We start from the raw sequence: 17,829 nt of genomic DNA on the forward strand, positions 1-17,829 counted from the left end.
GTATTGACACTCACCAGCCTAAAAATACAAGTCCACAGCCACCTCAGAAAAGGACTAGCATTTTAGGTGGTCTGGGTCTGATAATACCCGGCTTTTTCTGGTACCACTGATGCGGTAATAGTAAGTGAGTTTAGTATCAGTTTTTCGGCTGTCTAACACTAATCCATAGCCTCAGTAATGGAAAGCTGTAACACAACTCCATTACTAAGGCAGTTAAATAGTTAAAACAGACCTATAAAAGCTTTATTGAAATAAAATCTTCGTCACACAACGTCCTTTGCCAATTTAATTAAAAATTTAAAATAAATGGTCTGACGTAGTTTTCTGAATCTGACGGAGTCCACAGGATGCTGACCACATGCAGAGAGATTCTTAAACACACGAACAAAGGGTTAATACCCAGGACATGAAGTCTTGAAGGAACAGCCAGGCCTACAATATCTCATATAGGTAGGATGCAAAAATGAGAAATTACTTTGTATTGAAGTAGATCAAAGTATAGCTGCACAAAACAGGAATCCTGCCAATGGACTGATATGCTAATACTAATAAAGCACATCACTTTGATCATTTAGACCCTCCCTATGTCGAGGTGCAATATCTGGAAGGGCTTCTTGATTTTGGTCCTGACGTCTCCAGTCTCCTCTGAGCATCTGCTGGTGATCCTCCTCCATACCCAGATATCATCTTTCTCAATGGAATTCCCTGCAGCGACAGATACATTGAGCAGTTTCATTCCGATACTAGAGACATGCTCTGAAATCCTAATTGTGAGTGCTGGGGTAGTCAGCCCGTGTATCCCATATATAACAGGGTGAGTGTCACAATTTATAAGGTTTTAACCCATTTCTGCTTTTACACATTAGATCTGGCTCCTCCGCACTCAACGATGGCAAGTTCTGACAAGCATGTTATATTAGAAGACATTTAAAGTAAATTCCCAAGGACACCGACATGCCTGGCTTCACAATTAACTCCTTCCTGAATAATAAAACCCAGAATAATGGCATGAAATAATAATAATTCATAACAGTGAAGTGAATATGGCAGATGGCGGGGAAGATTGGAGATCCTGAATCAAGAAGCCTTCTGGATCCTACACCTTGTCTTCAGAGTGGAAAGTGTCAGAGTAAATTTCTGTACACTAAATAGTTCACAGTACAGGGATAATACACACAGTGATGTCACAGTACAGGGATAATACACACAGTGATGTCACAGTACAGGGATAATACACACAGTGATGTCACAGTACAGGGATAATACACACAGTGATGTCACAGTACAGGGATAATACACACAGTGATGTCACAGTACAGGGATAATACACACAGTGATGTCACAGTACAGGGATAATACACACAGTGATGTCACAGTACAGGGATAATACACACAGTGATGTCACAGTACAGGAATAATACACACAGTGATGTCACAGTACAGGGATAATACACACAGTGATGTCACAGTACAGGGATAATACACACAGTGATGTCACAGTACAGGGATAATACACACAGTGATGTCACAGTACAGAGATAATACACACAGTGATGTCACAGTACAGAGATAATACACACAGTGATGTCACAGTACAGGGATTATACACACAGTGATGTCACAGTACAGGGATTATACACACAGTGATGTCACAGTACAGGGATTATACACACAGTGATGTCACAGTACAGAGATAATACACACAGTGATGTCACAGTACAGGGATAATACACACAGTGATGTCACAGTACAGAGATAATACACACAGTGATGTCACAGTACAGGGATAATACACACGGTGATGTCACAGTACAGGATAATACACACAGTGATGTCACAGTACAGAGATAATACACACAGTGATGTCACAGTACAGGGATAATACACACGGTGATGTCACAGTACAGAGATAATACACACGGTGATGTCACAGTACAGAGATAATACACACAGTGATGTCACAGTACAGAGATAATACACACAGTGATGTCACAGTACAGAGATAATACACACAGTGATGTCACAGTACAGGGATTATACACACAGTGATGTCACAGTACAGGGATAATACACACAGTGATGTCACAGTACAGAGATAATACACACAGTGATGTCACAGTACAGAGATAATACACACAGTGATGTCACAGTACAGGGATAATACACACAGTGATGTCACAGTACAGAGATAATACACACAGTGATGTCACAGTACAGGGATAATACACACAGTGATGTCACAGTACAGGAATAATACACACAGTGATGTCACAGTACAGGGATAATACACACAGTGATGTCACAGTACAGGGATAATACACACAGTGATGTCACAGTACAGGGATAATACACACAGTGATGTCACAGTACAGGGATAATACACACAGTGATGTCACAGTACAGAGATAATACACACAGTGATGTCACAGTACAGAGATAATACACACAGTGATGTCACAGTACAGGGATTATACACACAGTGATGTCACAGTACAGGGATTATACACACAGTGATGTCACAGTACAGGGATTATACACACAGTGATGTCACAGTACAGAGATAATACACACAGTGATGTCACAGTACAGGGATAATAAACACAGTGATGTCACAGTACAGAGATAATACACACAGTGATGTCACAGTACAGGGATAATACACACGGTGATGTCACAGTACAGGATAATACACACAGTGATGTCACAGTACAGAGATAATACACACAGTGATGTCACAGTACAGGGATAATACACACGGTGATGTCACAGTACAGAGATAATACACACGGTGATGTCACAGTACAGAGATAATACACACAGTGATGTCACAGTACAGAGATAATACACACAGTGATGTCACAGTACAGAGATAATACACACAGTGATGTCACAGTACAGGGATTATACACACAGTGATGTCACAGTACAGGGATAATACACACAGTGATGTCACAGTACAGAGATAATACACACAGTGATGTCACAGTACAGAGATAATACACACAGTGATGTCACAGTACAGGGATAATACACACAGTGATGTCACAGTACAGGGATTATACACACAGTGATGTCACAGTACAGGGATAATACACACAGTGATGTCACAGTACAGAGATAATACACACAGTGATGTCACAGTACAGGGATAATACACACAGTGATGTCACAGTACAGAGATAATACACACAGTGATGTCACAGTACAGGGATAATACACACAGTGATGTCACAGTACAAAGATAATACGCACAGTGATGTCACAGTACAGAGATAATACACACGGTGATGTCACAGTACAGGGATAATACACACAGTGATGTCACAGTACAGGGATAATACACACAGTGATGTCACAGTACAGGGATTATACACACAGTGATGTCACAGTACAGGGATTATACACACAGTGATGTCACAGTACAGGGATAATACACACGGTGATGTCACAGTACAGGGATAATACACACAGTGATGTCACAGTACAGGGATAATACACACAGTGATGTCACAGTACAGGGATTATACACACAGTGATGTCACAGTACAGAGATAATACACACAGTGATGTCACAGTACAGGGATAATACACACAGTGATGTCACAGTACAGGGATAATACACACGGTGATGTCACAGTACAGAGATAATACACACAGTGATGTCACAGTACAGGGATAATACACACAGTGATGTCACAGTACAGGATAATACACACAGTGATGTCACAGTACAGAGATAATACACACGGTGATGTCACAGTACAGGGATAATACACACAGTGATGTCACAGTACAGGGATAATACACACAGTGATGTCACAGTACAGAGATAATACGCACAGTGATGTCACAGTACAGGGATAATACGCACAGTGATGTCACAGTACAGGGATAATACACACAGTGATGTCACAGTACAGGATAATACACACAGTGATGTCACAGTACAGAGATAATACACACGGTGATGTCACAGTACAGGGATAATACACACAGTGATGTCACAGTACAGAGATAATACACACGGTGATGTCACAGTACAGGATAATACACACAGTGATGTCACAGTACAGAGATAATACACACGGTGATGTCACAGTACAGGATAATACACACGGTGATGTCACAGTACAGAGATAATACACACGGTGATGTCACAGTACAGGGATAATACACACAGTGATGTCACAGTACAGGGATAATACACACAGTGATGTCACAGTACAGGGATTATACACACAGTGATGTCACAGTACAGAGATAATACACACAGTGATGTCACAGTACAGGATAATACACACAGTGATGTCACAGTACAGGGATAATACACACAGTGATGTCACAGTACAGGGATAATACACACGGTGATGTCACAGTACAGAGATAATACACACAGTGATATCACAGTACAGGGATAATACACACAGTGATGTCACAGTACAGGATAATACACACAGTGATGTCACAGTACAGAGATAATACACAAAGTGATGTCACAGTACAGAGATAATACGCACAGTGATGTCACAGTACAGGGATAATACGCACAGTGATGTCACAGTACAGGGATAATACACACAGTGATGTCACAGTACAGAGATAATACACACGGTGATGTCACAGTACAGAGATAATACACACGGTGATGTCACAGTACAGGGATAATACACACAGTGATGTCACAGTACAGGGATAATACACACAGTGATGTCACAGTACAGAGATAATACACACAGTGATGTCACAGTACAGGGATAATACACACAGTGATGTCACAGTACAGAGATAATACACACAGTGATGTCACAGTACAGGATAATACACACAGTGATGTCACAGTACAGGGATAATACACACAGTGATGTCACAGTACAGAGATAATACACACAGTGATGTCACAGTACAGAGATAATACACACAGTGATGTCACAGTACAGGGATAATACACACAGTGATGTCACAGTACAGAGATAATACACACAGTGATGTCACAGTACAGGATAATACATACAGTGATGTCACAGTACAGGGATAATACACACAGTGATGTCACAGTACAGGATAATACACACAGTGATGTCACAGTACAGAGATAATACACACAGTGATGTCACAGTACAGGGATAATACACACAGTGATGTCACAGTACAGAGATAATACACACAGTGATGTCACAGTACAGAGATAATACACACAGTGATGTCACAGTACAGGATAATACACACAGTGATGTCACAGTACAGGGATAATACACACAGTGATGTCACAGTACAGAGATAATACACACAGTGATGTCACAGTACAGAGATAATCTATCTATCTATCTATCTATCTATCTATCTATCTATCTATCTATCTCCTATCTATCTATAATCTATCTATCTATCTATCTATCTATCTATCTATTTATTTATCTATCTCCTATATATCATCTATCTATCTATCTATCTATCTATCTATCTATCTATCTATTTATCTATCTCCTATATATCATCTATCTATCTATCTATCTATCTATCTATCTATCTATCTATCTATCTCCTATCTATCTATCTCCTATCTATCTATCTATCTATCTATCTATCTATCTATCTCCTATCTATCTATCTCCTATCTATCTATCTATCTATCTATCTATCCATCTCCTATCTATCTATCTATCTATCTATCTATCTATCTATCTATCTATCTATCTATCTATCTATCTATCTATCTATCCATCTATCCTATCATTGCAGTGAATGACAATATTGTAGCTTAGCTCTGTTGTATACTATGTATATATCTTGCTCTGTGTATATAGATCAGCACCAGGATGAGAACAGCGACTGCACCCGCACACACCAGCCCTTTACATGCAGGAGAACAATAACAGATTTCCCTGTTGCTTCCAGGCAGACACATGCTATACGGATATATCCGGGCACCTTGTCCTCTATAGGGACCTTCGCATATAGGAAATGAGAAGACTCTGCTCATTCATTCTCCTAAATGCCTCTCACAAAGTAGCAGCAGGAAGGTCTTTAACTAGGTAAAGAGGGAGTATTGGGGGACGTCACATTTGTAAATGAGCTCCAGCCCAATGAGCGGAGAGCTTTCCTTCAGCTGCCTGGGAGCTTAGCGTGCCTGAATGTCATATAAGTGTGATGTCAGGGTAGACCTGCAAGGATAGAGAAGCTGTGACTGAGCACTGAGGACATCTGTTGTTATCGTGAGTGACAATTCCCTCCTGACTTCTCCACTCAGGCATGAAGATCCATTGTGGAGCTCCTCGCCCTACTCTACTTCTTCTTCTCATCCAGTGTGTGGGATAAATGCGTAGTCCATGTCCGTCCCGTGTTTGGTGAGAGATGGAATCTTATCTCATGTGGCTCTTTGTGTTGGGTTCCTCCACCCTTTTGAAAAAATCGGAAAGTTTCCACTTCAACACCAGCCTGAAAGAAACCTTCCAGCTGCCAAACATCACCGGCTTGTTCTCCTGGAATAACTATAGTCTGGTGGAATGGCAAAGCTTTGTAGGGAAGAAGAGATACGGAGCTGAATCCCAAAACCCCACGGTGAAGGCTCTTTTAATAGTAGCCTATTCTTTCATCATCGTCTTCTCACTTTTTGGGAATGTCTTGGTCTGTCACGTGGTCATCAAGAACAAGAGGATGCATTCAGCCACCAGCCTGTTCATAGTCAACCTGGCCGTGGCCGATATTCTCATTACTCTACTCAACACACCCTTCACACTGGTAAGGGCATGTACCACCCATGTACCACCACCACCAGTCGGTTTTTAGCAACGGTCACCAGCACCAACCATATCTAGTCCTCAAGAGTCACCAGCACCAACCATAACTAGTCCTCATAGGTCACTAGCACCAACCATATCTAGTCATCAAGGGTCACCAGCACCAAACATATCTAGTCCTCAAGGGTAACCAGCATGAACCATATCAAGTCTTTAAGGGTCACCAGCACCAACCATATCTATTCATCAAGGGTCACCAGCACCAACCATATGTAGTCCTCAAGGGTCACCAGCACCAACTATATGTAGTCCTTAAGGGTCACCAGCTCCAACCATATGTAGTCCTCAAGGGTCACCAGCACCAACCATAACTAGTCCTCAAGGGTCACCAGCACTAACCATAACTATTCCTCATGGGTCACCAGCACCAACCATATCTAGTCCTCAAGGGTAACCAGCATTAACCATATCAAGTCTTTAAAGGGTCACCAGCACCAACCATATCTAGTCCACAAGGGTCACCAGCACCAACCATATCTAGTCCTTAAGGGTCACCAGCACCAACCATATGTAGTCCTCAAGGGTCACCAGCACCAACCATATCTAGTCCTCAAGGCTCACTAACACCAACCATATCTAGTCCTCAAGGGTCACCAGCACCAACCATATCTAGTCCTCAAGGGTCACCTGCACCAACTTAGCAGAAGTTAGATTTGGTTTACCAATATGAGACAGGCAAGTTCTACTTAAGTGCCCAACCAGTATGCCCAAGGTCTCAATTTGGACTTTTTTAGGAAGTTCCTAGGCACTAGAGACAGGAGAACATTGACGTCTCTAACTATCTCGACGTTACTCCAACACTTTTCTCCAGAGGGACGTCAGTTTAGGAAACTTCACCACGAGGATGATTTCACATGTGGCACAAATTTTTGCGACTGTCCTAGTTATTTGGTTAGGGTTTGCAGAAATCCCTGTTTTCCATCAAAACATCCTCATTTCGGAGACTGGACCCGATACTGTATTCAGGCACAGAAATTTCAGCAACAATTCTGCCACGTGTGAATCTCCCCTAAGGCTAGGAACACACATGAAGTTTTTGATGCAGTTATTTTTGAGCCCTAGCCAGGAGCGTACCCAGCAGAAAGAATATAAGTCCCCGAATATTCCCCTTTTCTACTTCTACAAAGGCAGAAGGTACAGTCTGAATATGGCCAAACTCAAAAAGACCCAACTAAAAAAATTACAAAAATTTGATAATCTTTGCGATTCCGAAAAAATTCCAACCCAAAAATTTCAACCATCTCAATTAAGGCAAATGCTTTTATGTTTTTGAAATATTTGGGCTTGATCTTCTTGAGTATGACCTTGCACATGTCTTCTTCTTGACTTCATAAGGGTTATTAGAATTTTGTAATTTTTTGATTTTTTTGATTTTGTCCATTACCTATCTTACGTCTGTGTAGTTATATCGCCAGGGTATGTGGCTGTGGTTATAACCCACCGTGGTGCCAGCACCATTTCCTTCCAGGATTCACTACTACTATTGCATGTAATCGTGCAGGGCTTGCCAGGGAACTGAGATTGCAGAATATAGGATGTGATCCTCCTGTAGAAACTGCTGTCTATATACCTGCAGACTCCATCATGGAAGCTGCAGCATAAACACTGACTTGTATTATGTAGCAGAGCTGACATTGTTGGAATAGCAGTGGTGAGCTTGTCATATGCTTTTTTTTTGACTGCAGATATTATCATGATGTATTCAGCTCCGCCAGTAATATTAGTAAGAGGAATCTCCTGAGAGTTTACATTCTATGGGTACAAATGCATTATAAAGGAGCAGCCATGTCTGTTTTATAATAATTGTATTCTTCATAGTATAATAATTCTGCAGCATCTTTTTGCTATTTGCTGTCCCTCTGTTATTCCTCCTAGAAATTTCTAAATAAACGGCAGCTGGAAATTTGCAAAAGAAATTGACAACAAGGTGCTACCGTTCCGTTTCTCAGAGGGGTGTGTCCCTGCCTAGGGTTGAGCAATCGGGATCGGGAAAGATCGGATCCCGATCGGCGATCGAGCAAATTTCATGATCGGGATCAGCTGGAAAATGATCGGAAATCAGATTTTAAAATCGATCCTGAAATCTCGAGATCGGCTTAATCCTAGTTATAAGAAAAGTTGCTGCAGAATTGTAATGTTATACAAGTATTTACTAAAACAGACATGTCAGGGGCGGTGTCTTGCGGTAGTCAGTAATCTCTTCTGCACAACCGGATCCATCAGTAAGGAGGCAGGAAGTCGTCCATGCTGATTGTCTCCACCTCAGTGGTAAACTAGGACTCAATGGGCACCTGACCATTTACAGCAAACCAATGGGCTTAGTAGTGAACCAGAGATTGGCAGCCATATCTTTGCATGCCGAGATGGCTATCAATCATTTAGTAGGACCGCCTACTGGACTCCTAAGTCTGGAATGAGCATAGATATGAATGAATTAAATACATATACTGATATATATCAATCTGCTCAGCTCCTCCTGCTCTATAACCTGCTGCAATTCAATTACAACATGACAGGTTCCCATTCACGTGCCGTAGTTTTCAGTTCTTGCTCATAACAGGTCCCTGCACTAACCTGACTATTTCCTGCAGTGTCAGCAGAATTGCAAAGCCTTAGTTTAGGTGCGATGCCTCACCTCGGATTATCATCGGCAATCTCGTGCAAAGTCTCACATTCGTATCATTTAGCGTCATTGCTTGTCACCTTTTTTATATCCTTACATTTTACTTTGTGGAAACCATCAGTAAGCAGGCTATCTGCTATCGTTTGTGAAGATTGCTCTGGAAAAGGGGTTTTTGAACATTAATAGTGATATTAATGATAGACTATAAGTAGTCACTTAGGTCAGGTCATTTGTCATGTGTGCCAATGCTCCAAGATAAACCAGCAAGATGCCTATTACGATGTGCACTGAGCTCATATACCCCACTAGCCCCCTCCCCTTCCTCTTAGGATAGACCATCCATTAAATTATCTGTGGGGTCCGACACCCAGGACCCCATCTGATGAAAGAAGCCATGTCTACGTTTCAGGCCATGAGATGTCACATTCATTGGTCAAGGGAATGGGATGAGCTGCAATACCATGCACAGCCACTATACAATGTATGGCGCTGTGCTTGGTAAGTACTGATGAGTTGCAGCCTCTTCAAACAACTGAACAGTGTCGGACCCTCCTGGATGACTTGTCACAAGTAGTCTGGAGAACCCCTTTAACCTTGTACCAGACAAAATCAGAATACCCAGAACCCTTCCTGCAAGATGACTAGGAGCTAAAACTGAAATAGAACAAATCTCAAAATTAACCCTTGCCAATACAGTTAAGTGAATGCGTGCAGTGCACTGCGGTGATACCATTCACCACCACTACACCAGGTATGGTGCTGTGCTGATGCAATACCCATTCCAGAGAGCAGCCGTCCAGCCAGGGGGCGCTCGTCTAAAGGACTTCCAGAACCATGTAAGTAAGGGGACCCCATTCATTCTATCTTCCGGTTCAGATCCCTTGAAATGGAATATCCTAAATTTCAATGGAAAAAAAAAAAAGTGTTACCAATTTTATTTTATTTATTTATTAAAGCCAAAATCAATCACTTTTTATTCTAATCCATTTTTATTTTCTGATTGTTGATTTTTTTAAATTCCATTTTCCGTCCATGATTAGGGGGGCGGCCATCTTGCCTGAGCTTCCTCTCTGCACTATTTACGGCATTTAGTGATCTGCTTTACAGCCTAGTCATGGCCATAGGCGGGACTGAACTGGGATCTATGGGAGAGTTGTATAGATGTTATCTATGCAGGGAAGGGGAGGAGATAACTGTGACATCACCTATGGTCAGTAGTGGATATCATAATGGGTCAGTGGTGTTATCTATAGAGGTGTTATCTTCTATTGTGATACTGTCTGTTGCATTAAATCCGTCTACAGATAGATACAGTGGTGTAACTACCACCATAGCAGCAGAGGCAATTGCCACAGGGCCCGGGACATTGGGGGCCCGGTGACAACTACCCCTGCTACCCCCGCTCTTATCACAGACAAACTGTTGTAACTGCGATAAGATCGGGGCAAAGCTTGTAGGACCTTGTGTGACGTCAGCCGTCACATGACTAGGTGGGCGTATCTTTATAGCCCGTGCAGTCCTGCAAGAGATGAAGAGAAGGAGAGATGTGGTGTACTGCTAGGTACTGAAGGGGAGGGGGGATGTGAGATGCAGGATGGAGAGTGTGTGTATGTGTGTGAGTGTGTATGTATGTGTATTAGGAGGAGGGGGGGGGAGTATCAGTAGATGGATCAGTACTCTACACATTGTTTGTATTCAGACTTGCCTGCAATTGCTGTTACTAATGACTGGTAGTCAGGGGGCGCTCTGTGTATTGTATTGTATTGTACTGAAGGGGAGGGGGATATGAGATGCAGGATGGAGAGTGTGTGTGTGTCTGTGTGTGAGTGTGTATATATGTGTGGTGTGGAGCAATTGAGGAGCAACAGTAACCTAGGGGCAGAGATGGAGGGGAGGACATTAAAATGGAGGTAGATGGAGGGAGGGCATGAAATGTCATGTGACATCTATGCGTTATTAAAGATGGCTAACACCACCAAAGACTGCAGCGGAGCCGGAGACAGGTAAGTAACAGTAGTTTTTTATGTCTGTATCTCCCCTTGGTCTCCGATCATTATACTCGCGGTTCTGAAAATACCCCAGAGTATAATAATTGTTCATGGGTGTTCATTATGGGGCATAATCCCGTGTACAGGGGCCACAGTGTGGTGTAATACTGTGTACTGGGGCCACAATGGGGTATAATACTGTGTGCAGGGGCCACTATGGGGCATAATACTGTGTGCAGGGGCCACAATGGGGTATAATACTGTGTGCAGGGGCCACTATGGGACATAATACTGTGTGCAGGGGCCACTATGGGGGATAATACTGTGTACTGGGGCCACTATGGGGGATAATACTGTGTGCAGGGGCCACTATGGGATATAATACTGTGTGCAGGGGCCACAATGTGGTGTAATACTGTGTGCAGGGGCCACAATGGGGTGTAATACTGTGTGCAGGGGCCACTGAGGGATATAATACCGTGTGCAGGGGCCACTGAGGGATATAATACTGTGTGCAGGGGCCACTGAGGGACATAATACCGTGTGCAGGGGCCACTGAGGGATATAATACCGTGTGCAGGGGCCACTGAGGGATATAATACTGTGTGCAGGGGCCACTGAGGGACATAATACTGTGTGCAGGGGCCACTGAGGGATATAATACTGTGTGCAGGGGCCACTGAGGGACATAATACTGTGTGCAGGGGCCACTGAGGGACATAATACTGTGTGCAGGGGCCACTGAGGGATATAATACTGTGTGCAGGGGCCACTGAGGGACATAATACTGTGTGCAGGGGCCACTGAGGGATATAATACTGTGTGCAGGGGCCACTGAGGGACATAATACTGTGTGCAGGGGCCACTGAGGGACATAATACTGTGTGCAGGGGCCACTGAGGGATATAATAGAGCGCGCAAGAATGTGTGTGTGTGTGGGTGTCGGTCGGTCAAGGTCTTCGGTGTCGGTCAGGAAGCAGGGGGGGGGGGGGGGCATGTCAAAAGTTCGCCACGGGGCCCCGCCATTCCTAGTTACGCCACTGGATATGTATATTTTTTTATCTCCAGGCTAGAAAGAAGTTGCAGTGCGGATTTTGCTTATATATTCAGTCTATTCATATACATATAGATGACTTACTGGCGTCCGGAGGATTTCCTTTGTGCCGTCAGAATCATTATGTCCTATGCGAGTCTATTCTGATCAGATAGAAGGAGTTCAGCTCTTGCAGTGAGGGACAGATGTTGGAGGTCAGGCCGCTGTAAGTAGGAACAACAACGCGTTTCGGTCTCTCATCCCGTTGACATTTTGCTAATCGGATGAGGCAGGAGTTCCTTTTATCTGCATTATGGTTATACAGATGAAGGGGGTACTGGGGGGGTTCACTTACATATGAGTGATCGCCGCCGTTGTTACAGGGGGTGTAACGTGCAGAAATGTAATCATAGGAGAGTTAATGTCACCACAGACTGCGGCCTACCAGTTGTCGCCTCTGGCTGAGAATCAGAACATAGCCCTGGCAATGACGTCCGGTCTGCGCGGTGCGGGAGAAGGTCAGGACATACGGAGTCCCAGAATAACAGCAGGCCTCATATTTTATTAACATGGAAAGGCCATCGCTGCGGACGGATATTTGCTGAACTCGTAAAGAATCAAAAAGGAATTACAGAATAACTTCATGACGATGGCTCTTAAAGGAGAATTACACATTAATGCTTAAAGGGATTGTCCCCTTCTGATTAGGAGAGTCCTCCAGGGAGAAGCCATACCGCTCCGGAATCAGTAGGACAGTCCCGGTGCAGAGGGAGACATGTCCTGGTTTCAACTCTATCCGCATTGAGTACAATGGCGAAGCAGGGAGACATATTCTCTGTTTCACCGTTCCTGTCAGTCGCCTGGTAGCGGACAGTGGTGACGTAGTGATGTCGCTCCCAAGCTGCCGGCGTCTGAGACCAGAGAGGCCCGGGGCGTGACGTGAGTATTATTGTTATTTTTTTATGCATTTTAATATGGAGGCCACAATGAGGGGGCATTATAGTGTGAAGGGCACATGGGGCATTATACTAGATGAGGGTCACAAGGGAGACATTATACTATGTGGGGCCCACTAGCATGAATATCTCGCTCCCATAGGAATGCGTGTAAGCGGCCGAACACCAAGGGGTTAAGCGCAGTGACTATTTGCCGACCGCTAACACGCATTCCTATGGGAGCGAGGGATTCGACAAAATTAGTATGTGACTTCATGGAGACTCCAAGGGAGCGTTATAACTTGTCATACCATTAAAGGGGCACCAATTGAAATCACTGGGCTTTCATTGAACATTTGGGTCCTCCTTAGAGATTGTCTTTTTAGCTATGAATAATGGTCTTGATTGAGGAATCTCCCTGTATAAAAGAGGTTTATAGGGCCAGAAATCTTCAGTACTTGCAGATCCAGCCCTGGTCTTGTTCTTGGGATATGTGCAGCATTGTAAGTTATCCTCATTTTAGTGAACCCCATTGACAGTGGCAAAACTAGGAATGGCCTGACCGACCCCGACCGATCCGCATTCCTGCCCACAGTATTATTCCCCACAGTGGCCCCTGCACACAGTATTATCCCCCATAGTGGCCCCTGCACACAGTATTATCCCCCATAGTGACCCCTGCACACAGTATTATCCCCCATAGTGGCCCCTGCACACAGTATTATCCCCCATAGTGGTCCCTGCACACAGTATTATCCCCCATAGTGGCCCCTGCACACAGTATTATCCCCCATAGTGGTCTCTGCACACAGTATTATGCCCCATAGTGGCCCCTGCACACAGTAATATTCCCCACAGTGGCCTCTGCACACCGTATTATTCCACATAGTGGTCCCTGCACACCGTATTATTCCACATAGTGGCCCCTGCACACAGTATTATGTTCCATAGTGGCCCCTGCACACAGTATTATCCCCCATAGTGGCCCCTGCACACAGTATTATGCCCCATAGTGGCCTCTGTACACAGTATTATCCCCATAGTGGCCCCTGCACACAGTATTATCCCCCATAGTGGCCCCTGTACACAGTATTATCCCCCATAGTGGCCCCTGCACACACTATTATCCCCCATAGTGGCCCCTGCACACAGTATTATCCCCCATAGTGGCCGCTGCACACAGTATTATCCCCCATAGTGGCCCCTGCACACAGTATTATCCCCCATAGTGGCCCCTGCACACAGTATTATGCCCCATAGTGGCCGCTGCACACAGTATTATGTCCCATAGTGGCCCCTGCACACAGTATTATCCCCCATAGTGACCCCTGCACACAGTATTATCCCCCATAGTGACCCCTGCATACAGTATTATCCCCCATAGTGGACCCTGCACACAGTATTATCCCCCATGGTGGTCCCTGCACACACTATTATGTCCCATAGTGGTCCCTGTACACAGTATTATCCCCCATAGTGGCCCCTGCACACAGTATTATGTCCCATAGTGGCCCCTGCACACAGTATTATCCCCCATAGTGGCCCCTGCACACAGTATTATACCCCATAGTGGCCCCTGCACACAGTATTATGCTCCATAATGGACCTTGCACACAGTATTATGCCCCATTGTGAACCACCCATGAACAATTATTATACTTTGGGGTCTTTTCAGACCCTAGAGTATAATAATCGCAGACCCAGGGGAGGATACAAACATAAAAAACAATGTTACTTACCTCTCCTGGGCTCCGGCGCACTCCCCGCTGATGTCGGCCATCTTCAATGATGAACGGGACCTCACGTGAGCTAGGCTTGCATCTTTATGCCCTTATGGCCCAGGTGATGCCTGGGATGTCACCAAGTAGGCCCGAAGCCTTCCAGAGCCCTGGAGAGGTAAGTAACAGTGTTGTTTATGTTCCCTCACCTCTCCTAGCCCTTCGATCATTATACTGAAAAGACCCCATAAGTATAATGATAGTATTATTTATGGGGTTCGCGGGCCTGCAGTCTTACTTACTGATTCCCTCTCACGGCCACCTGCGCTCCCCTTCTGCAGAGGTGGCCATGAGCAGGAGCGAGGATCAGTAACTAAATAAGCCAACTTATGTCTGAGGACTCTTTAATAATACCCCCACTGCCCCATTTGTGCCTCCACAAACAGTATACTGTTCCCTTAGTGCCACCACACACACAATATAATGGCGCCTTAGTGGTTCCTACACTTACCTGTCACATCAGCTGCCATCATGGAGCGGCTTCAGAAGCTACTGCAAATTAGGAGAGATTCATGAAGAATGGCATCAACAACTCCAGTCTTCATAATCCCATAGTTGGCATAGGGTGGTCCTCATTTATGAGGAGGTCCACACCCTCCACGTAGAGGCATAATAAATTTGCCCCATTATGTCCAGGCGCTGACATGAGGATGTTATACGCAGCAGCACGCTGACTTGAACAGGAGGAGCTAGAAGCGAGAAGAAGTGACTATTAATATTAGGGCAGACTAGATGGACCATGTTGTCTTCTTCTGCCATCTATCTTCGATGTTTCTTTGTAACACTGCGTGTTACCTATTGAAATAATCCAATAAACTCTGGGACCTCATGCAATTGCTTGGTGGGTAACACTGCAGCTGTCTATAAATCTAAGTTCAGCCCTTGAAACAGGCCTTGGAACAGGAATAGAATATAACCCAGACCAGATACTCGTTTGCAGACAGCTGATTTGAGTTGATTGAATGGATAGCATTAGAGATGAGCGAGTACTATTCCAAACTCCCGTTTTGAATAGCATGCACCCATAGGAACGACTGCACGCAGGGGGTTAAGCGACCGGCCGCCAGCAAAATCTGTGTGCTGGCCGCGTCCATTCATTCCTACTTTCTAACTTCCTGCTATTCAAAACGGCCATTTCTAATAGTACTTGCTCATCTCTAAATAGCATGGAACCCAGGCTGAAACACAGTACAACAAACATCTCATACACACTAAGCAGCACAGAATGGTGCTGGAATACCATCAAGGCTCTTAGGACAGATAGGTACCTATTAGAGATGAGCGAGTACTGTTCGGATCAGCCGATTTGAACAGCACGCTCCATAGAAATGAATGGATGCACCTGGTACTTCCGCTTTGACGGTGGCCGGCCGCTTAACCCCCCGCGTGCCGGCTACGTCCATTCATTTCTATGCGAGCGTGCTGTTCGGATCGGCTGATGCGAACAGTACTCGCTCATCTCTAGTATCTATAAAACATAGTGTAGAACACTGCCAAGGCTCCTAGGAACCTATCTATAAAATGTAGTGTATGACACTGTCAGGGCTCCTAGGAACCTATCTATAAAACACAGTGTATAACACTGTCAGGGCTCCTAGGAACCTATCTATAAAACATAGTGTATAACACTGTCAGGGCTCCTAGGAACCTATCTATAATACATAGTGTATAACACTGTCAGGGCTCCTAGGAACCTATCTATAAAACATAGTGTATAACACTGCCAAGGCTCCTAGGAACCTATCTATAATACATAGTGTATGACACTGTCAGGGCTCCAAGGAACCTATCTATAAAACATAGTGTATAACACTGCCAAGGCTCCTAGGAACCTATCTATAAAACATAGTGTATAACACTGTCAGGACTCCTAGGAACCTATCTATAAAACATAGTGTATGACACTGTCAGGGCTCCTAGGAACCTATCTATAAAACATAGTGTAGAACACTGTCAGGGCTCCTAGGAACCTATCTATAAAACATAGTGTATGACACTGTCAGGGCTCCTAGGAACCTATCTATAAAACATAGTATATAAGACTGTCAGGGCTCCTAGGAACCTATCTATAAAACATAGTGTATGACACTGTCAGGGCTCCTAGGAACCTATCTATAATACATAGTGTATGGCACTGTCAGGGCTCCTAGGAACCTATCTATAAAACATAGTGTAGAACACTGTCAGGGCTCCTAGGAACCTATCTATAAAACATAGTGTATAACACTGTCAGGACTCCTAGGAACCTATCTATAAAACATAGTATATAAGACTGTCAGGGCTCCTAGGAACCTATCTATAAAACATAGTGTATGACACTGTCAGGGCTCCTAGGAACCTATCTATAAAACATAGTGTATGACACTGTCAGGGCTCCTAGGAACCTATCTATAAAACACATTGTATAACACTGTCAGGGCTCCTAGGGACCTATCTATAAAACACAGTGTATAACACTGTTAGGGCTCCTAGGAACCTATCTATAAAACATAGTGTATGACACTGTTAGGGCTCCTAGGAACCTATCTATAAACATAGTGTATGACACTGTCAGGGCTCCTAGGTACCTATCTATAATACATAGTGTATGACACTGTCAGGACTTCTAGGAACCTATCTATAAAACATAGAACATAAAAAATATATAATAAATATAAAACATTATTATTCTTCGG

The 17,829-nt window shown here is 44.0% G+C and overlaps 1 protein-coding gene across 1 annotated transcript in view; it reads left to right on the forward strand.

Moving 5' to 3' along the window:
• Positions 1–6,183: 6,183 nt before the first annotated feature.
• Positions 6,184–17,829, forward strand: part of GPR83 (G protein-coupled receptor 83) — a 28,969-nt gene continuing 17,323 nt past the window's right edge. The window contains exon 1 of the mRNA XM_075266135.1: positions 6,184–6,738. Within this exon, the coding sequence (XP_075122236.1) occupies positions 6,352–6,738 (387 nt within the window). The 5' untranslated portion in view covers positions 6,184–6,351. The remainder of the gene's footprint in view (positions 6,739–17,829) is intronic.

This window comes from Leptodactylus fuscus, chromosome 2 (genome assembly GCF_031893055.1).
Source record: "Leptodactylus fuscus isolate aLepFus1 chromosome 2, aLepFus1.hap2, whole genome shotgun sequence".
NCBI lineage: Eukaryota > Metazoa > Chordata > Amphibia > Anura > Leptodactylidae > Leptodactylus > Leptodactylus fuscus.